The sequence below is a fragment of the Hyaena hyaena genome, unplaced genomic scaffold (genome assembly GCF_003009895.1).
Source record: "Hyaena hyaena isolate Hyena2069 unplaced genomic scaffold, ASM300989v1 scaffold_121, whole genome shotgun sequence".
Lineage (NCBI taxonomy): Eukaryota > Metazoa > Chordata > Mammalia > Carnivora > Hyaenidae > Hyaena > Hyaena hyaena.
In genome coordinates this window covers 1,804,074-1,826,218 of record NW_024080753.1, presented here as the reverse complement: position 1 = coordinate 1,826,218, position 22,145 = coordinate 1,804,074, and the positions used below count along the sequence as shown (strand labels likewise).

Sequence of the window (22,145 nt, the reverse complement as noted above, 5' to 3'; positions counted from 1 at the left end):
CCTGCTGAGCATGTTTTGTGGTTTCCAGGGTGTCTGGGTGTGTCTGCGGAGGGACTGTGGCTGCTGCCCAACAATGTGTCTTGTTCAGCAGAAATGAGACATGGCGCCCGTAGCCTGGAGAAAACGACTTGGCCCTCCTTTGGAGGGAGGATGTGTTGAAGAGAAACTGGATGTTTCTAGACTTGCTGAGAACTACTTTTGTCACTGGCTCGCAGATAATACCCCTTGGGGGTGGCCTGCCAGCCATGGGGTTGCCAACCCAGCCGGTCAGGCAAACGGTATTACAAGTCATGTTGAAACCGAAGCGCTCCCTGTGACCGGGGGAGCGGCGTGTGGGTGGAGAAGAGAGTTAACTTCTGAGTTGGGACAGACTACCTGACTTGAAGGGCACTAATGAGACATCATTTCAGGGCCAGGTGGTACCCAAGGTAGACCTCTCAGTCAAGTTGCCGTGGTCCCGCGTGTACTTGGCCTTGTGGGGCCAGCGGTGATTCTCTCCCCAGGTGCTCATGGGCAGATTCCCAGAGAGACCATGGAAAGCCCACCAGACTTGTACGCGCTGCAGACGCAGTGGATTATAAGGGGTAGTAGCTCTTCTCACCAGTCCAAAGAGGGTGTTCTCCAGTTTTCCCTGGGAAGCTGACCTCTCCCTCGGATGGCCATTTGAGGAGCAAGAATAAGCCTAAAGTGAGTCGGAGTATTTGGAAAGGGCTTCCCTGGGGGAAGTGGCCATCCCTGGACAGCGGCCCTTCTCAGCTAAGGCTCTACACCTGCCCAGGTCCGGCAGTTAGATTTGCCTCTGGGGACCCTGGTATCCTTTGCTGATGAGCTTCTGTCTGTTGACTGTCTTCCTGAGAGATAATGATGTCACAGAACCCAGGCTGCAGCTGTCATTGTGGGTGAATTGATGCTGTTAAACTCAGCATTCTGAAAAGCATCTCCCCTCCCTGCCTAAGTCATCTGCCTGTAGACCTTCCTTCTGGATTTTTTTTTTCCATGCTCACCTGTGTTCTCTGCTCTTAGAGGCAGGGTTGGTCTGTATTTTTTCCCCCAGCTTTATTGAGGTATAATTGATATATGACATTATGTAAGTTTAATATGTACAAAATAGTGATTTTATTTTATTTTTTTAAATTTTTTTTTAATGTTTTTTTATTTATTTCTAGGAGAGAGAGAGAGAGAGACAGTGTGAGCAGGGGAGGGTCAGAGAGAGAGGGAGTGACAGACTCCGAAACAGGCTCCAGGCTCTGAGCTGGCAGTCAGCACAGAGCCCGACGCGGGGCTCGAACCCACAAACTGCGAGATCATGACCCAAGCGAAAGTCGGACGCTTAACCGACTAAGCCACCCAGGCGCCCCCAAAATAGTGATTTTAGACACGTATATATTCCAAAGTGATAATTATAATTTTGTGTCTGTGATCAGGATTTTTAAAATCTTCTCTCTTGATAACTTTCAAATATACAATACAGTTAACTACAGTTATCATAGGATTGGTCTGTATTGTTACTGAGATGAGGAAAAAAATCCATAGACTTGGATTCAAGAGATCTACCTCTTTCATGAAACCGCTGTGTGATCTTGGGCCAGCCCCTGGTCCTCTCTGGGTCTCCTGCCCCTTACCTGCACCTAAAATTCTATGATTCTGGGACTAAGAAGAGCAGGAAGGCAAGGACAAGATAGTCTGAGTTTCTTCACTGGGAAAGGTTCAATCTAAGAAGAAGCAGAAGGAAAAAACATTAGTCGCCACCACTTATTTGAGTTTGCTTTGCCAGGCATGCACTGTGAGCACTGTGAAGGCAGTCCTACGAAATCCTCATAATAATCCTAGGAGGTGATTTTCTTCTTCTTTTTTTCTGCTTTTATTCTTCTTTTTCATGTGATGAGAATCTGAGCCTCAGAGATGTCAACTAACTTGCCCAAGGTCACAAAGTTAATCTGCCGGGACTCCACCAGAGATCTCTCTCTGCCGTTGGCGTCCACCGCTAACCCTCTGCTTTGGGGAAGCCCAGAACTCAGAAGCCGTCGTGAGTTTGCTCCAAGCTGTGCTGTCAGGGGCAACTGTCCTTTTCAAATGTGCTTTCCTTTCTGTAGACACTAACGTCATTGCTATTTAGGGTTTTCAGTGAACTTCCCTATTTTCTTCCTATTCTGTCTTATTCAGCAGAATGCATGAGCGAATGTTTCTTACGATACTAATTTAATTTTCACTTAGAAATGAAAGTGTTTGTCTCTACTTTTACTTCTTAAGCCAGAAGAATGTTTCCCTCTTTTCTTGGGAGTCCAGAAATTGAGTTAAAAATCTAATTAAAAGTTTTACAATGAAAAGGTTGCGATGAAGTGGAGAGCCTGAGGAGAGTGCGCCCCTCTTGTTAGTTGTTTAAGCCAATGTTCCAGAAGACTCTGCCCACCCAGTCTGCTCCTAATGCCTTTCAAAATTCACACGCTTTTCTCATGTTAAGTGCCCCGTGCCCTCACATGCCTCCTTTACACATGTCACTTGCTAAGCCCGGAATGCTATTCCTCCGTTGCCTGGAGGGCTCCTTACCCTTAAGACTCAGGCCGGACTGCTCCTGTGTTACCAATGAACGCAAAGTCTGCTTTCTTGTTCACTTCTCTGTTCTGTGCTTAAATGTTCAACCACTGAGGGCAGAGGCCTGGTCTCACCCATCTTTGGGGCCGCTCTGGATCTGAACTTCCATATTGCCTATGATAAATGCTCAATTAAGATTTTGTAATAAACTAGTTTCCAGTGTATGTGTCAAAAGCCAAAAACTTCCTGTGCCCTTTGACCCAGTTATCCCCATGATGGAGGAATCTATCCAAAGGAAATAATTGAACCGGAGAAAGGAAATCACGCGGACAGAAGTGCTGTAAAATATACATTCACTAAATACTGGCATCAAGTGCAATGTTTATCAACAGGATAATGGTGAGTAAATTATGAGATGTGATTTTGATGGAACACAATTCATTCTGTCACTGACGAAGCCAACGTACTGACTCCCAAGGAAGTGTCAGAAATACAGCGATGAGTTGTCAGTTGCCTTCAGCGAGCACGCAGCCTGGCAGAGCCTTCTAAAGCGAACAGCACAAAACTATATAGAAACAGAAAGCCATTTGTGGTCTAATGGTAAGAGAAAAATAGCAGATTGCAGAGGGGTCTGTACATTACACTTTCAACTCTAAACATGTGAGAGTACAAACAAGTCCTGGGTGGGCAGATGAAGGAAGACATTGCATGTTAGGTAGTAGAGGACATTCTCTTTAGCATTATTGCAATTGGCTTTCAAGCTTTAAAGTATTCGACCATCCCAAATGTTTACTAAAAAAGGGGGAAAAAGCTGTGCTTGCGACCCTGGCTCCCCAGGTTGGCAGTGGCATCAATGACGGGGGTTAGCTTTAGATGGGCAGGGGCTTGATACGAGGCAACTGGAAAGGAATATTCGAGGCAGTCTGGAGGGCGGGGTCAGGGAAGGCCATCAATCCGTGTACCCAGGGGTGTCCACTGAGTACCACTGTAGCAACCAGCCTCCTCTGTATCTGGGCACATCCCACAGCAGAGCCTGGAGGCTCCTCGGGCTGTGCCGAGGCTGCCCCGTGGGCACTGCGCCGGCGGGGGGTGGGGGGGAAGCTGTAGCCTGGAGACCAGGTACGAGGGGTGGGAGCAGCAAGAGTTGGTGGCTGGTTTCTCATGCTGAGAAGGAGGCTCCCTGTGTGAAAAGTGCCACGATCTCCATTCTACAGATAAGGAAGCTGAAGCTGGGCTGGCCCTGAGCTCCCCGGGGAGCGATGACGAAGGTGGGAGTGGAAACCACCCCTTGTCAGTTTAGGCCAGGGTTCTCCCTATTTACCTCCCCGCGCGCAGGGGCAGGGACGACGCGTGCTGGAAGAGATTGGTTGGCTGAAGGGCTGAGTTCCTTGGGGAAGGGGAAGAGACGGGGAATCGTAGGTGGAACCATGTGATGTAGCATCTCGGATTGGACCCCGTGGTCATTGGACAACCTTTGCAGATTTGGAGGCATGATAAAAAAGGGAAGTCTGGCTGGTGTGCTCGGTGAGGGGGCTGGGCCAGATACTGGGGAGGTAGGTGGGCAGCTCTTGTTCTATTGGGTCAAGACAGCCCCGCCCCCTCCAGCTTCTTGGACATATGGCTTTCTGGACCTCTAACCATGCAGTTGGAATGGAAGCTGCCATCGTATCTATTCTCCCTGAGTGAATACCACAGCCTGGCCCAGGGAAGGGCATCTGATTCAAACTCAGCCAACGAGAGCCCTTCTCTGGGAATTTTAACCTTGGGACCAGAGAGGGATGGTTCTCAGTCCCACTCTGTTGGCTAAGCTGTCACCACTCAGAGATTTGAGAGCCACAGAGAGGAAATCCTAGCTGGACTCAAGCCCTAGTTTCTACATACTCTGAGGGCTCAGGCACTCTCTTACTCAGGCCACCATGTGAATAATACTCCCTGCCTCCTCTTTAGCCAAGCTAGAGTGAGTTGAATTTTTGTCATTTGTGAACAAAAAGTCCTGACATTTGCAGTTGGAGACATGTCTACCCTTGAGCATTCAAATTTGGGGCACAAAGCTCAAAAACGCTTCAGGGTTGTCTGAGAGGGTTCGGTGCATCGTGTCTTGCATGTAAGAAACAAACAAAAAATCTGTCTTCGTTATTCAGCGGCAGGCTCAGGCGCTCCGGGCTGTGTGTAGGGGCAAGGCTCTGGAGACTCCCTCAGAGGAGGATGGACCCATCTCCGTCGCTGGTGTGTTGAGTGAAATTACTGCTCAGAATGCTTTCCCGCTTGCTGGTCTGTTCAGACGGGGAGAAGCTGACGTGGACAGGGTGGCCACACAGGACAGCCAGGCACTTCCTGTACAGGTGGTAAAGGTATCTTCTGAACTTCTCTCCAGCAAATGCATAGATAAAGGGGTTGAGGCAACAGTGGATGAACGCGATTGTCTCAGTCACACTGAGGGCCAACCTCAGGTCCTTCTTCATGTCACAACTGGGAAAGAAGTCATAGAGATTAAGCGTCTCTAAGAAAATCATGGCATTGTAAGGTGTCCAGAAGAGAAAAAACACGACGACCACCAGAAAGATCAGCCTAATGGCCTTGGCTTTCTTGCGGTTCTTGCAGGAAAACAGTGTCTGCATGATTCTGAAGTAACAATAACTCATAATGAGCAGCGGGAGCAGGAAACCAAACAAATTGACTTCCACGTTGCGGAGAACAGGCCACAGGTTCTCCAGGGCCTCAGGGTAGTCGCCAAGGCACTCGTTTTCTTTTTGTTTTGTGAACATGAACTGAGGCGCAGCCACCGAGATGGCGGCCGCCCAGACGCCCAGGCTGACGGTGACGCCGTGCTGCACGGTCCGGGTGTTCATGGAGTTGGCAGCCAGGACAATGGCCCGGTACCTATCGAAGCTGATGATGGTGATGAAGAATATGCCTCCGAAAAAGCCGATGAAGAAGAAGGCGGTAGTGAGTTTGCACATAGCGTTGTGAAGGCCCTGCTCGCTTATCAGGTAGTGAGTCCAGAAAGGCAATGTGGCTACAAAGAGCAGATCAGACAAGGCTAGGTTCAGGAGGTAAATGTCGGTGATGCTCTTGGGCTTCCGGCTGTTGGTGAGGGCAAACACTACCAGCAAATTCCCCACCAGGCCAAAGGCAAAGACAAGGGAATAGAGTATGGACAGAAAGACGGTCCCGAAGGCCACAGCATCTCCTATATCACAGGCTTCAGCGGACTCATCGTACTCGAAAGGTTCTAAAGTCAACGCAGGGGAGTGGGTGGGCATGGTGACGACCTGGATCAGAAGGGAAGACAAATAACAGCATTAGTTCTCAGAGAAACAAAGTTGGGATTCTATCTGGCCCCGCACAGGAGCAGGCTGAAAGAAACAGGTATCGGCTGCCTAAACAGTACACTTGCCACTGTCACACACACATCTTGTTTAATCCCCACAACAGACTCTTGATAGGTGCTATAAAGGCTTTCTCTGACAGAAGACAAAGCCAGGTCCCTGAGAGGTTCAGGGACTTGGTCAGAGCTACGCCGTGAATGGCTCAGCTAGCATTTGAATCTAGACGTTTGAAAGCTTGAGACAGATCTTTTCTTCTTGGATCTTCAAACGTCGATCCGAGAGGTTGACCAGTGTGTCAACGGTGGGGGAGAGGACTGTGGGTGTGGAGAAGCGGGGCGGGGCGGTGGGGGTGCAGCCATAATTCACACGAGTGGCCCGAACTTCCCCCCAGCAATTCTCCACTTCCTTCCTTATCCCCACCCCTCCACCCTCGGGACCCCAGTTTGTTGCGCAGGAAGCCAAGATTGAAGACCCCGGAGCCTCGAGCGCACCTGTGCCCTGAGCCCCTCATCATTGTTGAGGCTCCTTTCTCTTCCTCTTGGAGCCACCAGGCCCTTCTCTTCCTTCCGGGACGAGACACAGAGTCCTACAGTCCAGAGGGACCACCTCGTCTGTGCCCAGGACCCTTCTGTGTTAGCACCAGAAGTCGGAAAGACCTTTGTTCTGAAGCGGGCAGCCGCGGGCGGCCAAGTGAAGAGGGTGCCACCACTGCCATCTCAGGGCCTCTGCTGTCACAAAAAGGCCGATGGACCCTGTATAGGGGACCATGCCCCGTTAGCCTGCGGTGCGGGGCCCAGGGTGGCGAATTCATCCTGTAATTCGCAGCCCTGCACTCGCTGGGGCCCGGGCCTCCCCCCTACTCCTGGTCCTCCAGCCCAAAAATGGAAGCAGGAGACCTCTCTGCCCAGGTTGGGAAGTAAGCCACACCCTCCCCCTCCTCCCTAGCCAGGACTCCGTGTTATTCACTCCAGAGGCCCCGAGGGCTCCCCTCCCCCCTCGCCCACCCTCGGAGGCCTCCTCCTCTTCCTTGTGATGCCACAGACAGGCCCCGAGAAACCCCAAGCACGTTCAGAGCACACCGCCTGGTTGTCACTGCCCCCTCCCCACCACAACTAAACGCCAAGTTCACACTTGTTTAACCAAAGGACCATCCACACCCCACTGCCTCCTTTTCACACTGGTCTTGCCCAGACTGTGGTGTCAAGGTGAGGACCCACCCTTCCAGCCAGGGCTCTGCTTCCCCCTTCCCAGCCTCTGCTTTGGGTTCTGGCGCATCGGTGCAGCTTATCCAGATTCTTCTGGGACAAAGTGGGTTAAGCCTTTCTGACTTGGGCCCTCTCGGCCTGGGCTGGAATTCCCAACATCCCAGGGAAAGTGAGTGCATTCTGTGCTCTAAGCTGCAATACCCTCGTCTCAGAAACAGACCTCTGGCTGTGACCCTACTCAATAATGTTTAAGTTTAGGGGTGATTGGGTGGCTCAGTCAGTTGAGTGTTTCTCTCTCTTTTTTAAGATTTTATTCATTTATTTTGAGAGAGAGAGAGAGAGAGTGCATGTGGGAGAGGCAGAGAGAGAGGGAGAGAGAGAATCCCAAGCAGGCTCCATACGGTCAGTGCCGAGCCTGGCATGGGGCTCAAACTCACAAACTGCAAGATCCCGACCTGAGCAGAAACCAAGAGTCAGACGTCCAACCGACGGAGCCACCCAGGAACCTCGAGCATCTGAATCTTGATTTCGGCTCAGGTCGTGAGCTCATGGGTTTGTGGGATCGAGCCCCGCGCTGTCAGCACAGAGCCCACTTGGGATTCTCTGTCTCCCTCTGTCTCTGCCCCTCCCATGTGCACTCTCTTGCTCTCTCTCAAAATAAATAAATAAACTTAAAGAAATACTGTTTAAGGTTAACCACATAAAATGGCTGAGACGCTACCCTTTTTGAGCCACACAAATGTCAGCTTGAAATGGCCCGAGCGGAGCTCCGGGGAGACCGGGACATTCCCACCCAGCGCAGGTGGCTTCCCGCACCTCTGTTCGGACGCGTCCAGCTCTCAGTGGTCGTAAGTTAGGCAGCCTGCAGCCACTCCCCTCTCCCTTCTCCTCCCCCAAGGCAAAGCTGACCTTGAGAGGGGTCAAGGACAATAGAGACTGTGGCATCGCTCTGCCTGTGCTCGGTCCTGCAGCCCAGAGACCGTGTGCTGGGGGGTTGGCTAGATTTTCCCGAACCTGCGTGAAGTAGGTTGCATTTCCCCCCTCGGCGCTGCGCCTTCTCCACGGGGACCTCCTCTAAACCTGCTCGCAGGGGTCCCCGGGCCACTGAGGGGAGAGCCAGGAGGTGGGCAGACTCGGGCCCTCCCTTGGCTCAGTCTCATGTCTCTGCCCTCTCTGGCCAAGTGACCTTGGGTGAACTTGTAACCTCTGAGTCTGACGTCCCTCATCTGCTCACATCTGCCCAGGGCGCCGCTCTGAGGGGAGCATACAGCAGGCACTCAAATAGGTGCACGTGGTGAGGAAGCAGAAGGGGCCCTCTAGGCACTGCTCACTCCCGCCCCAGGCCTTGTGGAAATCTCGTCTGCAGAGTCTGTTTTATTTTTTTCCCCTGAAATAAAAAATATTTTCTTTACAGATTTTTCGGGGTTGGGGAGGAGTGAGGAAACCTTTGCTGAGTGTTTACTCAGCTCTCAGGCTCTTTGCTGAACACATATTACCTATTTGGGGAGAAGATTTTCATTAATTCAGTTGAAATTTTAAAAAGAAACAGAAATACGAGTTATATGGAAGATTAAAATAAACAAGCAAACAGTCTAATACGGTAACGAGCGGCGTGTGGTTCGTGCCCAGGAAATGGTAGCCAGCGCATAAGGGGATGGTGATCTCTGCCGACAAGTAGGTGCACTCACGGCAGCAAGTCACTTGCCCAAGGCCATGCGGCTGGCCTGTGGCCAGCCCGTCTGCCCCGCCCGGACCCCAGGTCCCGGGAGAGGACCGGCACCTTCTGCAGCTCTGTCGACCAGCGTTCAAGAGAGGGAGGGGCCAGGCACGGAGCAGACGCCAGAGGAACACATGTCGGAATATAGACATTGTGTCCTTGACCTTCATTCCCGGTGCTCTGTAGTGACAGTGCCTTTGAGCTGTCCCGTTCCCAGAGGCGCCAACAGGGCACACGAGTGTCTTTCTGGACCCCAGGCCACGGGCCTGGCTTAAACTCTGAGCACTTAGTGGATGCCTAGTGTGTTGAATGAATGAATGAGTGAGTGAGTGAATGAATGAAAGGTGTAGAGAAGCAAGCCAAGTGCCGCTCGAGCCGCCTGCGGAGCCCCTGCAGCCGAGCCGGCGCTCTGGGTGAGAATCCCCGCTGCCAGGGTCAGCCCGCCCTCCTGCGTGGCCCGGGACCCAGCCCAGCCTCGCCCTGCTCAGGGACGGCCCACCCCCACCGTTCAGTGCGGCTGGGAGGGGGCCTGCAGCCAGTGAGCGCCTCAGCCAGTGTGAACCCGGCTTTGCTGGCTCAGAAGCCGGGAGCACGGAGGGCACCATTTACATCAGAGATCTGACATCAAAGGAAGGACTTCACTCAATTATTCCTCTGAACTTGTCGAGGGAGGGAGCTTCTTAGGAAGGGTGGGTCCTCTTAATCATTTCTGGATCCTCTGAGAGGTCCCAGGACTGGGAGATGAGCTTAGAGACGGGGGCAGGCCCTCGAGGGTGGTCTCCGGGCCGGGCTGAAGGGCCACCGGGGGTCTGATCGGCCGGACACCGGCTCTCCTGGCCCGAGGCCACCAGGCCACCAAGTGTGGGAACGCAGGCAGATCAGCCCCGTCTGCGGGGTTTCCCCAGCCGCCTGAGCCGGGGGTGCAGGGCCGTGGCCAGCTCTAGCGCACCCCCCCAAGTCCCGGCTCCTCGCCCCTCTTCCGCAAGTCAAGCTTTGACTAAATGGTGTCCACATACAAGAGTCTGAGCTGAGCCCAGAAGCAGAGCGCGGAGCGCACATGCGGCCCCCACTCAGCAGAGCCGAGCCTGCTGCGTGAACCCCTCCCTCGCCCCTTCTCCATCCTGCCCTGAACCCCCCGGCCCACTTCCTTTTCTCAGGCCTGCTCGTTTATTTTTTCACTTCTTTGGGGTCACCATTTACCCACTGTTTCCAATCATCTTCCCTGTTCTCTACTTCCCTTTTCATCTAAGTGGCCCACGTCCACTTTCCTCTTCGGTCCCACATCCTTTTCGGCCGCTTCCCCCGAGTTTCCCTCACATCTTGCTCGCTGCCTGCTGGGTCCTCTGCCTCTTTTTTTTGTCTTTAGCTTTGTTGGTTGGTTGGTTGGTGCTTTTCCCTCCGGGGTCTCTGCTTAGGGCTTTTTAGACCCCTGAGTGAAGACCAGGTTCGAGGTTCTGTGTAAATGCCAACAAAATTGTGGTTTAATTTTAGTTCTTTTGAATTAAAAAAAATATATTTAGTTACTTTTTTTGACAGAGAGAGAGAGTGAGCAGGGAGGGGCGGAGAGAGAGGGAGACACAGAATCTGAAGCAGCTCCAGGCCCTGAGCTGTCAGCACAGAGCCCAGTGCGGGGCTCGAACCCACGAACCGTGAGATCGTGACCTGAGCCGAAGTCGGGCGCTCAACCGACTGACCACCAGGTGCCCCATAATCTTTGTTCTTTTGAACCAAAGGCAATTAGAGAACAGTAAAGACTGCTAGAGCTCCCATCGTTCTTCGTGGGGATGCCATTCTGCTGAGAATGTTCCAGAGCCCAGTTATCCTCGGAGAGCCCGGGTAGACGGAGAGGAGGCTGCCACTCTTGGGTGCCCGCGCCGGCACGCTGCATACACACGCCGCTTCGATTCTGTCTACAAGCCCACATGAGGTGGTTGTCCCTCCCGTACAGGTGACCCGGGGGCGGCCCTGAGAGGTCAGGGAAGCCGGTCCCAGGAGCAGCAGATGTGCGCCCCCCCCAGCCATGCTCCCGCCTGGGCGCCGGGCCTTCCCTCCTGAGGGAAAGTGTGCTTGCAGGCCACACCTCTGGGGCTGAAACCGAGAAATAGTAGACCCAGCACCACCCCACCCCACCCGCCCCAGAAGGAAGATGATCCATGATGCAAGCCTGAGCACTTCTCCTGGGGCCGTCCCCTCGGGAGACCCAGACTGGGGGGGCCCAGAACCCAGTGGGCTGACCGACCGACCGACCGTCAGGAAGCGAAGACGGCGGGCGCTTCCTCTCTCACGGCCGGACCCCCAGCCTCCCGCCAACGGTGGCGAAGAACTTCAGGGCCCTTTCGTCTGGAGAAGAAGAGGCTGAGGCTGTCGGGGCAGCTCTTTCCTGCCTTCAAGCGCACACACACATGCACACGCACATGCACATGCACACACACGCACACGCGCACATGCACATGCACACACACGCACACGCATGCACACACGCACACACACATGCACATGCACGCACACGCATGCACACACACGCACACGCATACACACACACATGCACACACGCACACACACACACGGTGCACTTACCACGACGAGCCCTGGGAAGTGAATGAAGTGTTGACTCACCGTAGTGTACACCCGAAGCTCATACAACACGGGGTGCTCACAGTCCCGGGTTAAAATGAGAGGTTAATCAAAGGTGTGGTGTTGCTTGTCCAGGCCGCGAACCTCCCAGGGGCCCCCGCGCCCGCTCCGGCTCTGCCTCGGTTTCCCGAACAGCAAGCACGGCCCGGCCGCCCTGACGGGCTTCAGGTGTCAACGGGAACCGAACCGCGGAGTCTCCGGGCACCGCGTGAGCCCCGGGCGGTAGAGACGCGGCCTGGCGTCAGGAGGAGCAGGCGGCTCACGGCCTGGCGGGTTCCGACGCGGTTCTGTCCGGAGGCAGGGAGCTTCGCCTTGGCCCCCAGGGGACGCTTGGCAGCGAGGCCCGAAGCCGCACGCTCGGCGGCGCGGGCACCGGGTTCTCCCAGGTCCTGACGGTTTTCCCACTCACAGCGACCGCGGACTCTGTAGGAGACCCGCTGGGGGGCAGGGAGGGGTAAGGATGGGGGGCCACAGAGGCGCAGCTGGAAAGGCCTCGAACCCACGCCTGCAGCCCATCCCCCGTGCAAGTAAACTGAGCGGCTGTCTACACTCGGCAACGGTCCACCTGCAGCCACATGGCTTGGCCCCCCCTCCTGCGTTTGCATGGGCCTAACACCCGGAGCCAGAGCCAGCACCAGGGGAAAACCAGGCCGGGGGTGAGGGCCTCTGCTGGGTGAGCCACCCCTTAACAGATGCCGGGTTTGACACACCCCCTCTCCTTCCGTCTAACGAGCATGTTGTGGCCTTGACTTATCCCTGCTCAACTGTGAACTTCTGAAAGGAAATGTTTTAGGACTTTTTCTGGTAATTGAGGAAGAGATGGATTTTACATTAATTTATTAACTAAGCCGATTATGTATCCTTTACCATATGCTAGTGTAAGGACAAATTAAAATTCAAAATAAGAGGCTTAATTCTCCCTGCTGAAAATAAGGGAAGAGATTCTCCTCTGCCCCTCACTCCTACGGCATTTGCCTTAGGAAACTCACCGCTGGGGGCGCCTGGGGGGCTCAGTGGGTTAAGCCTCTGACTTCAGCTCAGGGCATGATCTCATGGTCCATGAGTGAATTTTTTGAGCCTCAAGTCGGGCTCTGTGCTGACAGCTCGGAGCCTGGAGCTGCGTCGGATTCTGTGTCTCCCTCTCTCTGCCCCTCCCCTGCTCGTTCTCCTCTCTGTCTCAAAAGTAAATAAACATTTTAAAAAGATTTTTAAAAAATCTCCAGTCCAGAAAAACCTCTCACAGCGATAACAGAGAAAACACCGTTACTGTTAAATAGACATGAAACCAGAATGTGATATGCATCAGGGCCATCTGCTCAGAGACGGCAAGAAGGGGGGGAAACAAAAAAATCTCACCCTTTGATGCAGTTACGATCCCTCCCGTGAGAAAGCAAACCTAGTTCTCAAGCGACAGAACTTGACAGACACACACAGTCACCCTAACCCCACCGCCGGAACCGAAGGGACCGTCTGCAACAGCTGCCTCCAGAGAAGAAATAGGCTCATATCTTTAACACGGGAATAGTTCTGCAATTTGGAGCAAAAGTCAGGCTCCCAAGTTAGGCTCCTACCCTTCCATAGAAACCGGGAGATAGGAGTGCTAATTCTTGATGCTTATATTTCTTTTTTTAAAAGTTTTTTATTTATTTTGAGAGAGACAGAGACAGCGCGAGCAGGGGAGGAGCAGAGAGAGGAAGAGAGAGAATCCCAAGCAGGCTCCGTGCTGTCAGCACAGGGCCAGATGCGGGGCTTGAACCCACAAACCTGCAGGATCATGACCTGAGCTGAAACCAAGAGTCAGACGCTCCGCAGACCGAGCCACCCGGGTGCCCCTTGGTGTTTATATTTCAAAGAAAGAGCCCCAGTCCCCTGGGAAAGGTTCCTGGGACATAGAGCTGACAGAAGAAGTGATCGCATTTTCAAAAAGACGCACGTCCTCATTTCAAGGAGAGGAGAAAGTACTTCCAGTGATGAGTTTTTCTTTTATTTTTAATTCTTAAATTTCTTTTTAAAATATTTTTTTAATGTTTATTTATTTTTGAGATAGAGACAGAGCACAGCGAGGGGGAGAGGCATAGAGACAGAGGGAGGGAGACACAGAATCTGAAGCAGCTCCAGGCTCCGAGCTGTCAGCACAGAGCCCGACGAGGGGCTCGAACTCACAAACCGTGAGATCATGACCTGAGCTGAAGTCAGACGCTTAACCCACTGAGGCCCCCAGGCGCCCCTGGAGATCTCATTTTTAATTTTATTTCCCACCAGTAGGTGCTGTGCTAACTTCTGTGGAGGTAAAAATGGCTAAGATACAGTCTCTGTAAATGGTTGTTATTGTTTAGTAACAGAATCTCAGAGGAAGAAACCTCAGGGGATCATTCAAGCTGAGTCTTAAAGCTGGGGCGATCTTCCAAGTAAACGAAGGTGGGGGGGCAGGGCAAGAGGTGGGGGGCTTTGAAGCCAACAGGCATGTTTCCCAGGGTCAAGGCGAGGCAGAGGAGGTGTGAGAGAATATACCAGAAACAGAAGGAAGTGGGCATGTGGGGCTGGAAGGGGTTGACAGACTCCTGGAGCCTTCACAAGTCAAATTCAGTCTCCGTGGAGGGTTCAGGAAAAGATGCAGAGAGAGCGAAGGCAGAAGCGGGGTGAAGAGAGGGTCCGCAAATTCCACACCAAGGAACTGTAGGAAAATTGCTAGACTTCGGAATGGGGCGGGCGGGACGGAATTGATGAGTGCCCGATCCGGCGCGCCCTTTGGGGCCCTCTCCGCCCGGCCTGGCCTTGTCTGGCTGGTAACACACATCTGTAACTTGGGGAAACTGACAGCAGCGCAATAATCTGGTTCGAAGAAATAGAAACTGTCTGGTGGAGACGCACGGGGGTAACCGGCCTGCGGATAAAGACCAGGTTTGCATTTATGTGTGAATTCATGCCAGCGTTTCTGGAAGCATCTCGTGCTCCTGCTGTGACGGTGATCTGCTCTTGCTGTTCTGTGCAAGCAGGCGGTGTGTGAGCGCCTCACGATTATGCACCCCACCGTGGAGGCGCGCCTGGCTGGCTCTCAGTGGGGGGGCCTCTGTGGACCACGCCGCCGCCACGAACATTTGTGTGGGTTCGTCGACGTCTCCCACGGCATGGGTGCATTTTACAAACGCAGACCTGCGGCATGAATCCGTGCATATGAAGTCAGAAGCAGGCAACAGTAACGCATGTTGTTTAGGGATGCGCGTCTAGGTGGGTGAAGTTCGAGGGACAGGCAAGGCAGCAGTGACCGCGATGATCAGGACTGTGGGGTTTCGGGGAGGGTGGGGTGGCAGTCAGGAAGGGAAGGCCGCTGGGGGGAGGCCGGCCTGGGTCTCTCGGGCTGCCTGGCTGCTGGTCGGGTGGGAAATTGATTTGTAAGTCGTTAGCCTGCACACCGTTCTTTGAGTGTGCTGTATGTGACATTGGACCCAAGTTTGAGGAAAAGCATAAAGCAGCCTTGCAAAAACACTTTGAAAAAACATGTAAAGAGGTGCGATCTAGGTTTTCTTCCCTACAATGGTTCCTAATCCAAAATAGTTGCTCTCTGGCCAGATGGGAAGAGGAGGCAGAGGGAGCCGGGCTGTGGGGGCAGAGCCCAGAGAGTTCCAGCCCGCCGGGCAGCCAGCGCCCGCTAGCCCCCGGGGAGGGCGGGCAGGATCACATTCCACCGGAAACCCCCGCGAGGGGCGAGGGCCGGCTGGGCAGAGTCAGTGATGCAAGCCCTCGGGGTCCCTGGACAGAGCTGCTGGGAGTCAGAGCGAGTCCCGGAAACGTCAGTGGAGAGCTCGCCCGAGCCCCCGGGCTGCGCCTCCCTGTAGCTGTGACCCGATGTTGGACAGCAGAGGCCCGCCTCCCTGTGCAGCTCGGCCTCTGCCGGTGCTGGCTCTGAGCGCCTTCCGGGACGGATTATTTGAGCCCGAGTAGAACCCGGGTAGCCAAGGCCTCTGATCCAGGTCAGAGGCTGAGCTGGGGAGGGGGCAGCTGAATGGCCCAGACCTGAGATCGAAGGTCTTGGGTGTGGGCCCGTGGACCTGATCTTGCTGCCCTTCTAGAAGCCTGTGCAGGCGGGAGCGGGGAGTGAGGTGTCTCCCGGGAGGGGTGGGTTGGGGAACGGATGTTGGTCTGACCCGGGTGGGCTCTGGCGTGGCTCGGCCTCCCTGCCCCTTAACAACCGCATTTGGATGTGGTTCGTGGGCTTAAGGTGCAAACTCTGATCTCTCAGCTTCCCATAGTGACAGCACGTATTGTTTCTTGAGCACCAAATGTGGGCCCGACAGTGTGGCCAGAACTTGGTCTACGCTGCCCTTGATACAGATACCCACCCTATACCCATCGCTCGCCTCAGCGGTTCTCAACTCATGGCTCGTATTCATTTTAAAGCAGGACTCGAGGCTTAGCAAGGTCAAGGGCAGAGCCAGGGCTTTGCTCCAAGGCCAGGCTGCCTCTCCTACCCACTGAGCAGCAGAGTGGCAGCGGGCGCCATGCCGGCCGACGCACAGCGGGTGCTCCCTTCCTGGGGGTGTGAAAATGAAGCCAAGAAAAGAGGCAGGCAGAATACGTGGATCCGTACTTGCGTGCACGCACACAGAGAGACACACACACAGACAGACAGACGCACGGTGGTGCCAGGGCCCCTCCCAGGCTTCCCGGGGCAAGTGCTGAGCTGCCCGGAGCAGACCCAGAAGCCCCCGAAGCAGAAGCTTAGCCAGGAAACTTTCTTGTCTGCTTCTCACACAGTCCCATCTTCTTTGGGACTCAAGTTGTTTTCTACCTCGAGTTTTCTGTGTAAGACATTTGAGGGGCGCCTGGGTGGCCGAGTAGGGTAAGCGTCTACTTCGGCTCAGGTCATGGTCTCACGGTTCGTGAGTGTGAGCCCCACGTCGGGCTCTCTGCTCTCAGCGCAGAGCCTGCTTTGGATCTTCTGCCTCCCTCGCCCCTCCCCTGCTGGCGCACACTTTCTCTCTCTCTCTCTCTCAAAAAAAGAATGAAGTATTTTTTTTTTTTAATTTTTTTTTTAATGTTTTATTTATTTCTAGGAGAGAGAGAGAGACAGCGTGAGCAAGGGAGGGTCAGAGAGAGAGGGAGATACAGACTCTGAAACAGGCTCCAGGCTCTGAGCTGGCAGTCAGCACAGAGCCCGACGCGGGGCTTGAACCCACGAACCGTGAGATCATGACCTAAGCGAAAGTCGGACGCTTAACCGACTAAGCCACCCAGGCGCCCCAAAAGAATGAAGTATTTGAAAAAAGGGGGCGCCTGCGTGGCTCAGTCATTAAGCATCAGACTCTTGATTTCGGTTCAGGTCATGATCTCCGAGTTTGTGAGTTGGAGCCCTTGGTGGGTCTCTGTGCCGGCAGAGCCTGTTTCTCTCCCTCGCTCTCTGCCCCTCCCCTGCTCATTCGAGCCCTCTCTGTGTCTCTAAGTCAATAAATCAACTTTAAAGTATTTGAAAATGAAAATGAACTTTTTTGGGGGAGGGGAAACCCTAAAAGTCCCTGGCCTTTCTCCCGGCTCGGCTGTGAGCCCACAGAGCACAGGCTGCAGGGTCTGTGAGGCTGGGGGGGCCTGACAAAGGTCAAGTGCTGGGAAATGACAGGTCCCGCCGTCCTCACCCGGGACCTCGGGTCTTTCCTCCCCTCTTGCACCCATACGTGTGTCCGCTCATAATCCTGGGACTGCTTTCCCGCGACACAAACCTTCTGAGGCCGTGTCCTCAGGGAGATTACAACGGCATATATTAGTATCGAACATCGCATTTGGTCAGCGACTTATTTATTAAAATAGTTGTCACTGTAAATGCAATAGGGGCTTTTTATAAAAAATGTAGGAGGCACCAAAAAAAGCATGGAAAGGAAAGGAAAAACAAGACAGAACCGAACTATCTACAATCCAACTTCCCAGAATCAACCACAGCCAACTTTCCGCCTTTTCCCATCCAATCTCCATGCATATTCTTATGTCCATATGAAGCACAGTTATATTTATATTTAAAATGCAGGGGCGCCTGGGTGGCTCAGCTGGTTAAGCGTCTGACTTCGGCTCAGGTTATGATCTCGAGATTCGTGGGTTCGAGCCCCGCGTTGGGCTCTGTGCTGACAGCTCAGAGCCTGGAGCCTGTTTCGGATTCTGTGTCTCCCTCTCTCTCTCTCTGTCCCTCCCCCACTCATGCTCTGTCTCTCTCTAAAAATAAATAAACATTTAAAAATTCATTTTAAAAACAAAACTAAATAAAAAATAAAATGCCCATGCGACATTAAACATTTTTTATTGTAACATTTTCTTTTCTTTTTTTTTTTTTATTTATTTCTAGGATAGAGAGAGACAGCGTGAACAGGGGAGGGTCAGAGAGAGAGGGAGATACAGACTCTGAAATAGGCTCCAGGCTCTGAGCTGGCAGTCAGCACAGAGCCCGACGCGGGGCCCGAACCCACGAACCGCGAGATCATGACCTGAGCGAAAGTTGGACGCTTAACCGACTAAGCCACTCAGGCGCCCCTATTGTAACATTTTCTAACAGGAGAGAACTCCCAGGCGTGCATCACGCAGCTTCTATGAGCAGCTCTTGGTCATTTCATCTAATCTCCACCTATGTCTTACTACACTATTTAAAAATAAATCCAGGCATCATAGCATCTCACCCATAAACAGGCAAGAATGAGTTTCTAAAGGAATAAGAAGTCTTTTTTTGTACACGATAACTTCCTTACTATTTCTTACTTTGACAAGTTAATCAAAATTCCTCACTATCATCCAGATGCAATTTTTTCCCAGGGAATGTCAACTCGTGAGGGTTTCTCCACGTCCCTAACAGGTAATTGCTGATGCTTCTAGTCACATTCCGTGAGGAGCGTATCATGAATGGTCTGACCCCACGCCGCGCCCCACACGCCCCTGGGCCCTCGGCTGCCACATCTTCGCGAAAATGGTCCCTCGTAGCATGGAAAGCAAAACCCAGCGACCGTCACCCGCTGTGACCTCTGACCGCGGCGCCCCACCCCGTGAGCCCACAGGTGCTGGTGAGTTCTCGGTTCCTACCTGGGCCGGGCCTGGACTTGACCTCTGGACTCGACAGTCGAGATGATCGGCCACCCGTCCCACAGTCTGTCTGTCTGTCTGTCACAGAGCATTTCCCTTTCCCTCCCTCTGAGGGCATCTTTATTTGCAAAGTTAGCCAATAGTCTCTGGTTTCCTGTGAGGCTGACTATCTTTAGATATTGCACAGGGAGTGGGAGCCCCAGGCCTGCGGGAGGTGAGGCTGAGCCCGGGGGCGGACACGCGGGCCCTGGAGGAAGTGCGGGTGTGGGGGGTTATGTGCCCCACGGGGGGTTGGGGGGAGGGCAGGGCTCCCGAGCCACCCAGGCCCACTGCGCCTCGGTGTTCTTGCCTGTGAGGAGGGCCACGCGGCTGCCCGGGCAGCAGGTGACGGAGCAGCCTCTCGCCCCGAAGCGCAGTGGGTACCGGGCACCGGCAGCTTATAGACAAGCAGCACCCCGGGGCCCCCGAGTTAGACTCTGCATGGAGATGATGTTCTTAGGGCGTTGGCAATGGGAATGATCGGCACAAAAGGCTCTCAGTGAGTGCCCGGCACCTGGTAGGGGCTTCGGACCCACTTCCCCCTCACTCCGTGCCACCCCACGCCCTCCGGTCAAGCCTGGGGTACAGGAGTGCCCGGCACGAGCTTCACCCCCAAACTGGGCGGCTCTGTCCCCACGGCCGCCCGCAGCCGCCGGGTGCCCGCCGCTGCTCCTGACCGTCTGCTCTGGGGCCTGGCCGGGGTCAGGGGTCAGCGGCTCCCCCTCGGGAGGCCCGGCTGCCGGGCCCCTCTCGCTCCCCACCTGCCCCTCCGCCCCCGCTGCCGGCCGAGCTGGGGAGGGGACTGTGGCCCGCAGGGTGGCCGCCTGCTGGGTCTGAGGAAGCCTGCGGCCAGGTTCCCTTCCTCCTCCCCGTGGCCCCTCAACCCCCTTCCTCCTCCCGCCCGGAGCCACCTGTCGCAGGGGCCACCCCCGGCCCCCCGGCCTGCGGTGACCCCTCCGCTTCCCTGGGGGCTCCTGCCGAGACCCTCTTTCCGCTGCAGCCACACCCTCGCCCTCCGCACCCCGGGGTGCGCCAGCGTCCGCGTGGCCTCCACGCCTCCTGCCGCTTTCTCCGGTGACCATTCGCCGCCTGGGAGCCCTCGGGGGGCCTGCCCACCGGGGGTCCCCGAGCCGGCCCTGAAGCGCGGCCTGGGCCAGGGCGCCCTCCCCGCCGAGGCCCCGCTCCCCGCCGGCTTCCAGCCACCCCCCTGGGGCCACACGCCGCCGCCCGCCCGGCGCAGCCGCAGGGGGACCCCGAGCCAGCCCAGCACGCGCCCCGCCGACCGTGCCACTCCCCCGCCCCCCGAATTCCACGGGGTGACGCGCTGGCGGCCCGCGGGGACAGCTGCCCGCGGAGGGGGTGCGGGACGGGAGAGACCCCGAGGCTGCGAGCGCCCCCTGAGAAATGGGCCGCGGAAGGGGCAGCTGGGGCTCTGCATTCCCTGCCCCGGGGGCCTCGGGCCGGCCTCACCCCCGCGGGCCTCACCTCCTCCCGCCCCGCGCACCCCTCCCCAGCGCTCCCCGCTGCTGCCCGTTCCCTGGGCCGGCCTTCTCCCCTCCCTCTCGCAGCCCCTCGGCCTCACCCCCTTGTCTGAGCTGTTCCGTGGAGAGAGAATGGACACCACAGGTGCCGCTTCCACGCACTGCTTAGTTCGAGCTGGAGGCCTGAGAAGGAGCCAGTCGGGGGCCTCTCCCAATCGGCCTGAGGACAGAGCCCCCGAGGACCTGGGTCACCACAGACCCTCTCCCCGGGGGGTTCTGCCACCGGGACGCACCGACACTTGTCACAGGAGAGGAGGCTGGGAGTCCCCCCCACACCCGACACGCTGGGTCACAGGCTGTCACATCCCATCCGTACTTCCAAGGGCCCTCGCACGGTTCACATCACTTACTGTCCCCGAGAAGCACGCACACCCCTGCCTCTCCCATCATGCGGGCGTCTAAGCCTGAATTCTAAGCCACCCTGAGGGGACACCCATTTTCCCCGCGTGCCTCCCGTGTGTGTACGATGCACACATGTTAATAACCCATTTGTGTTTCTTTTATTACCGGGCGTCCGCCAAGAGCCCACATGGGTAAAGGGAAAATTGTGTCGCCCCCCACAGTTCGGGGTGCCCCAGACGGGACCCTGGGAAGACTGGCCAAAGCCAGCAAGTTGAGTGTCCGACCCTTGATTTTGGCTCAGGTCATGATCTCACGGTTTGGTTCGTGAGATCGAGCCCCACGTCAGGCTCTGTACTGACAGTGTGGAGCCTGCTTGGGAAATCTCTCTGCTCCTCCCCCACTCAAAATAAATCAATAAACTTAAAAAAAGATTTGTCTTCCCTCTACTTGCTTGCAAGTCCTAATCGCCCTCGGTGTCTCTTCCAGCTGACAGAGTAGCTCCCGGTTTCTACTGGGCAGAGGGGTAAGGGCACCGGGCGGGCTTCTAGGTAAGAGCCGTGGTGGAGCGGCCGTGAGGATGGCGGGGACAGCCTGGCAGTGATGGGCACAGGCACACAAGACAGGCGAGGACCAGAGACTTGGTCTGAATAAGGCTTTGTGGGAGAGACACAGCACAGGGAAGTGAGGATATGATTAAGCCTTGAATGCCAGGCTAGGCTATTCCCACTTTCTGCTACAGGCTGATGGGGGGTGCTTCGGGCATCCAAGGGGGTGACGATTCTACTGTGTGGACACACACACGGCACCTAAACAGACAGCGTATCTATGTTGTCAACATTTCACGACAGGTGACTAAGAATACAGTGTCGGGGGCCTGGGTGGCTGAGTTGGCTCTGACTCGTGATTTCAGCTCAGGGCATGATCCCAGGGTCGTGGGGCCCAGCCCTGCATCAGGCTCTGCGCTGTGTGTGGAGCCTGCCTGCGATTCTCTCTCCCCCTACGCCCGTCTCCCCTACTTGCTCTATCTCTTTCTCTCTCTCTCAAATTAAAACATTTTTTTAAAAAGAGAATCAGATGTCGAAAAAGACCTACCTGGGGGGATCAAGGTTGCGAAACTGTGGTCACTGCTCGTAATCAGACCACAGAGCTGAGTCTCGTGCTTCCATCCTGGAGTTAGGAGGTGACGGGATGGAGGTGACATCTTCAGAAAAATAAAGCAGCAGTTGAGCGGATGGGGGTGGGGGCTGCCGGAGGAGGAGGGAAGGGACAGGTGTATGGCACGTGCTGCTCCGTGCCAGACGCTGGGCGAGGGCACGCCGCCTGGAAGTTCTCCTTTTGAGCTTCCCGTTCACGTTAGGTACCGTTATTTCCATTTTCAGACGACGGAAGGAAGAGACCAGAGCAAGGGGGACGCAGCCGGCGGCTGGGCAAGGGCAGGACTTGAACTTCTGATTCCGAATGCGGGCGGGGAGACGGTCACGGAGGGAGTGGACACCAGAAGGAGGGTGATTTGGCTAACGGTGCAGGTGCGGAGTTGAAGGGTCGGGCCCTTCAGCGCCGGCGGGGAGCCAGGGCCTGCCTTGCCACCACCAAGGCCACCCCAACGCACCAGAAGACCCAGAAGCGGAAGTTCTCGCTCGTTCCTCTTTTCCTCCGAAGAGAAGAAAGATCAGACGTAGAAAATTGGGAAGTTAGAGAGGAGTCACTGTAGACAAAATAAATGCTATTTACTTGTTCTTACTTCTTCCCTCTG

The 22,145-nt window shown here is 55.1% G+C and overlaps 1 protein-coding gene across 2 annotated transcripts; it reads right to left on the bottom strand.

Moving 5' to 3' along the window:
* Positions 1–2,864: 2,864 nt before the first annotated feature.
* On the bottom strand, positions 2,865–21,592 carry CX3CR1 (C-X3-C motif chemokine receptor 1). 2 transcript variants are annotated; one of them, XM_039237187.1, is made up of 2 exons: positions 21,488–21,592; positions 2,865–5,808 (listed from the first exon to the last, which is right to left on the bottom strand). In XM_039237187.1, the coding sequence occupies exon 2, from the start codon at positions 5,793–5,795 to the stop codon at positions 4,728–4,730; it is 1,068 nt and encodes a 355-aa protein (XP_039093118.1). In that variant the 5' UTR covers positions 5,796–5,808; positions 21,488–21,592; the 3' UTR covers positions 2,865–4,727. The 2 variants fall into 2 exon arrangements, with proteins under 2 accessions (XP_039093118.1, XP_039093117.1); XM_039237186.1 differs by lacking the exon at positions 21,488–21,592 and adding an exon at positions 18,471–18,544 and having other exon boundaries at positions 2,865–5,804.
* Positions 21,593–22,145: the final 553 nt, after the last annotated feature.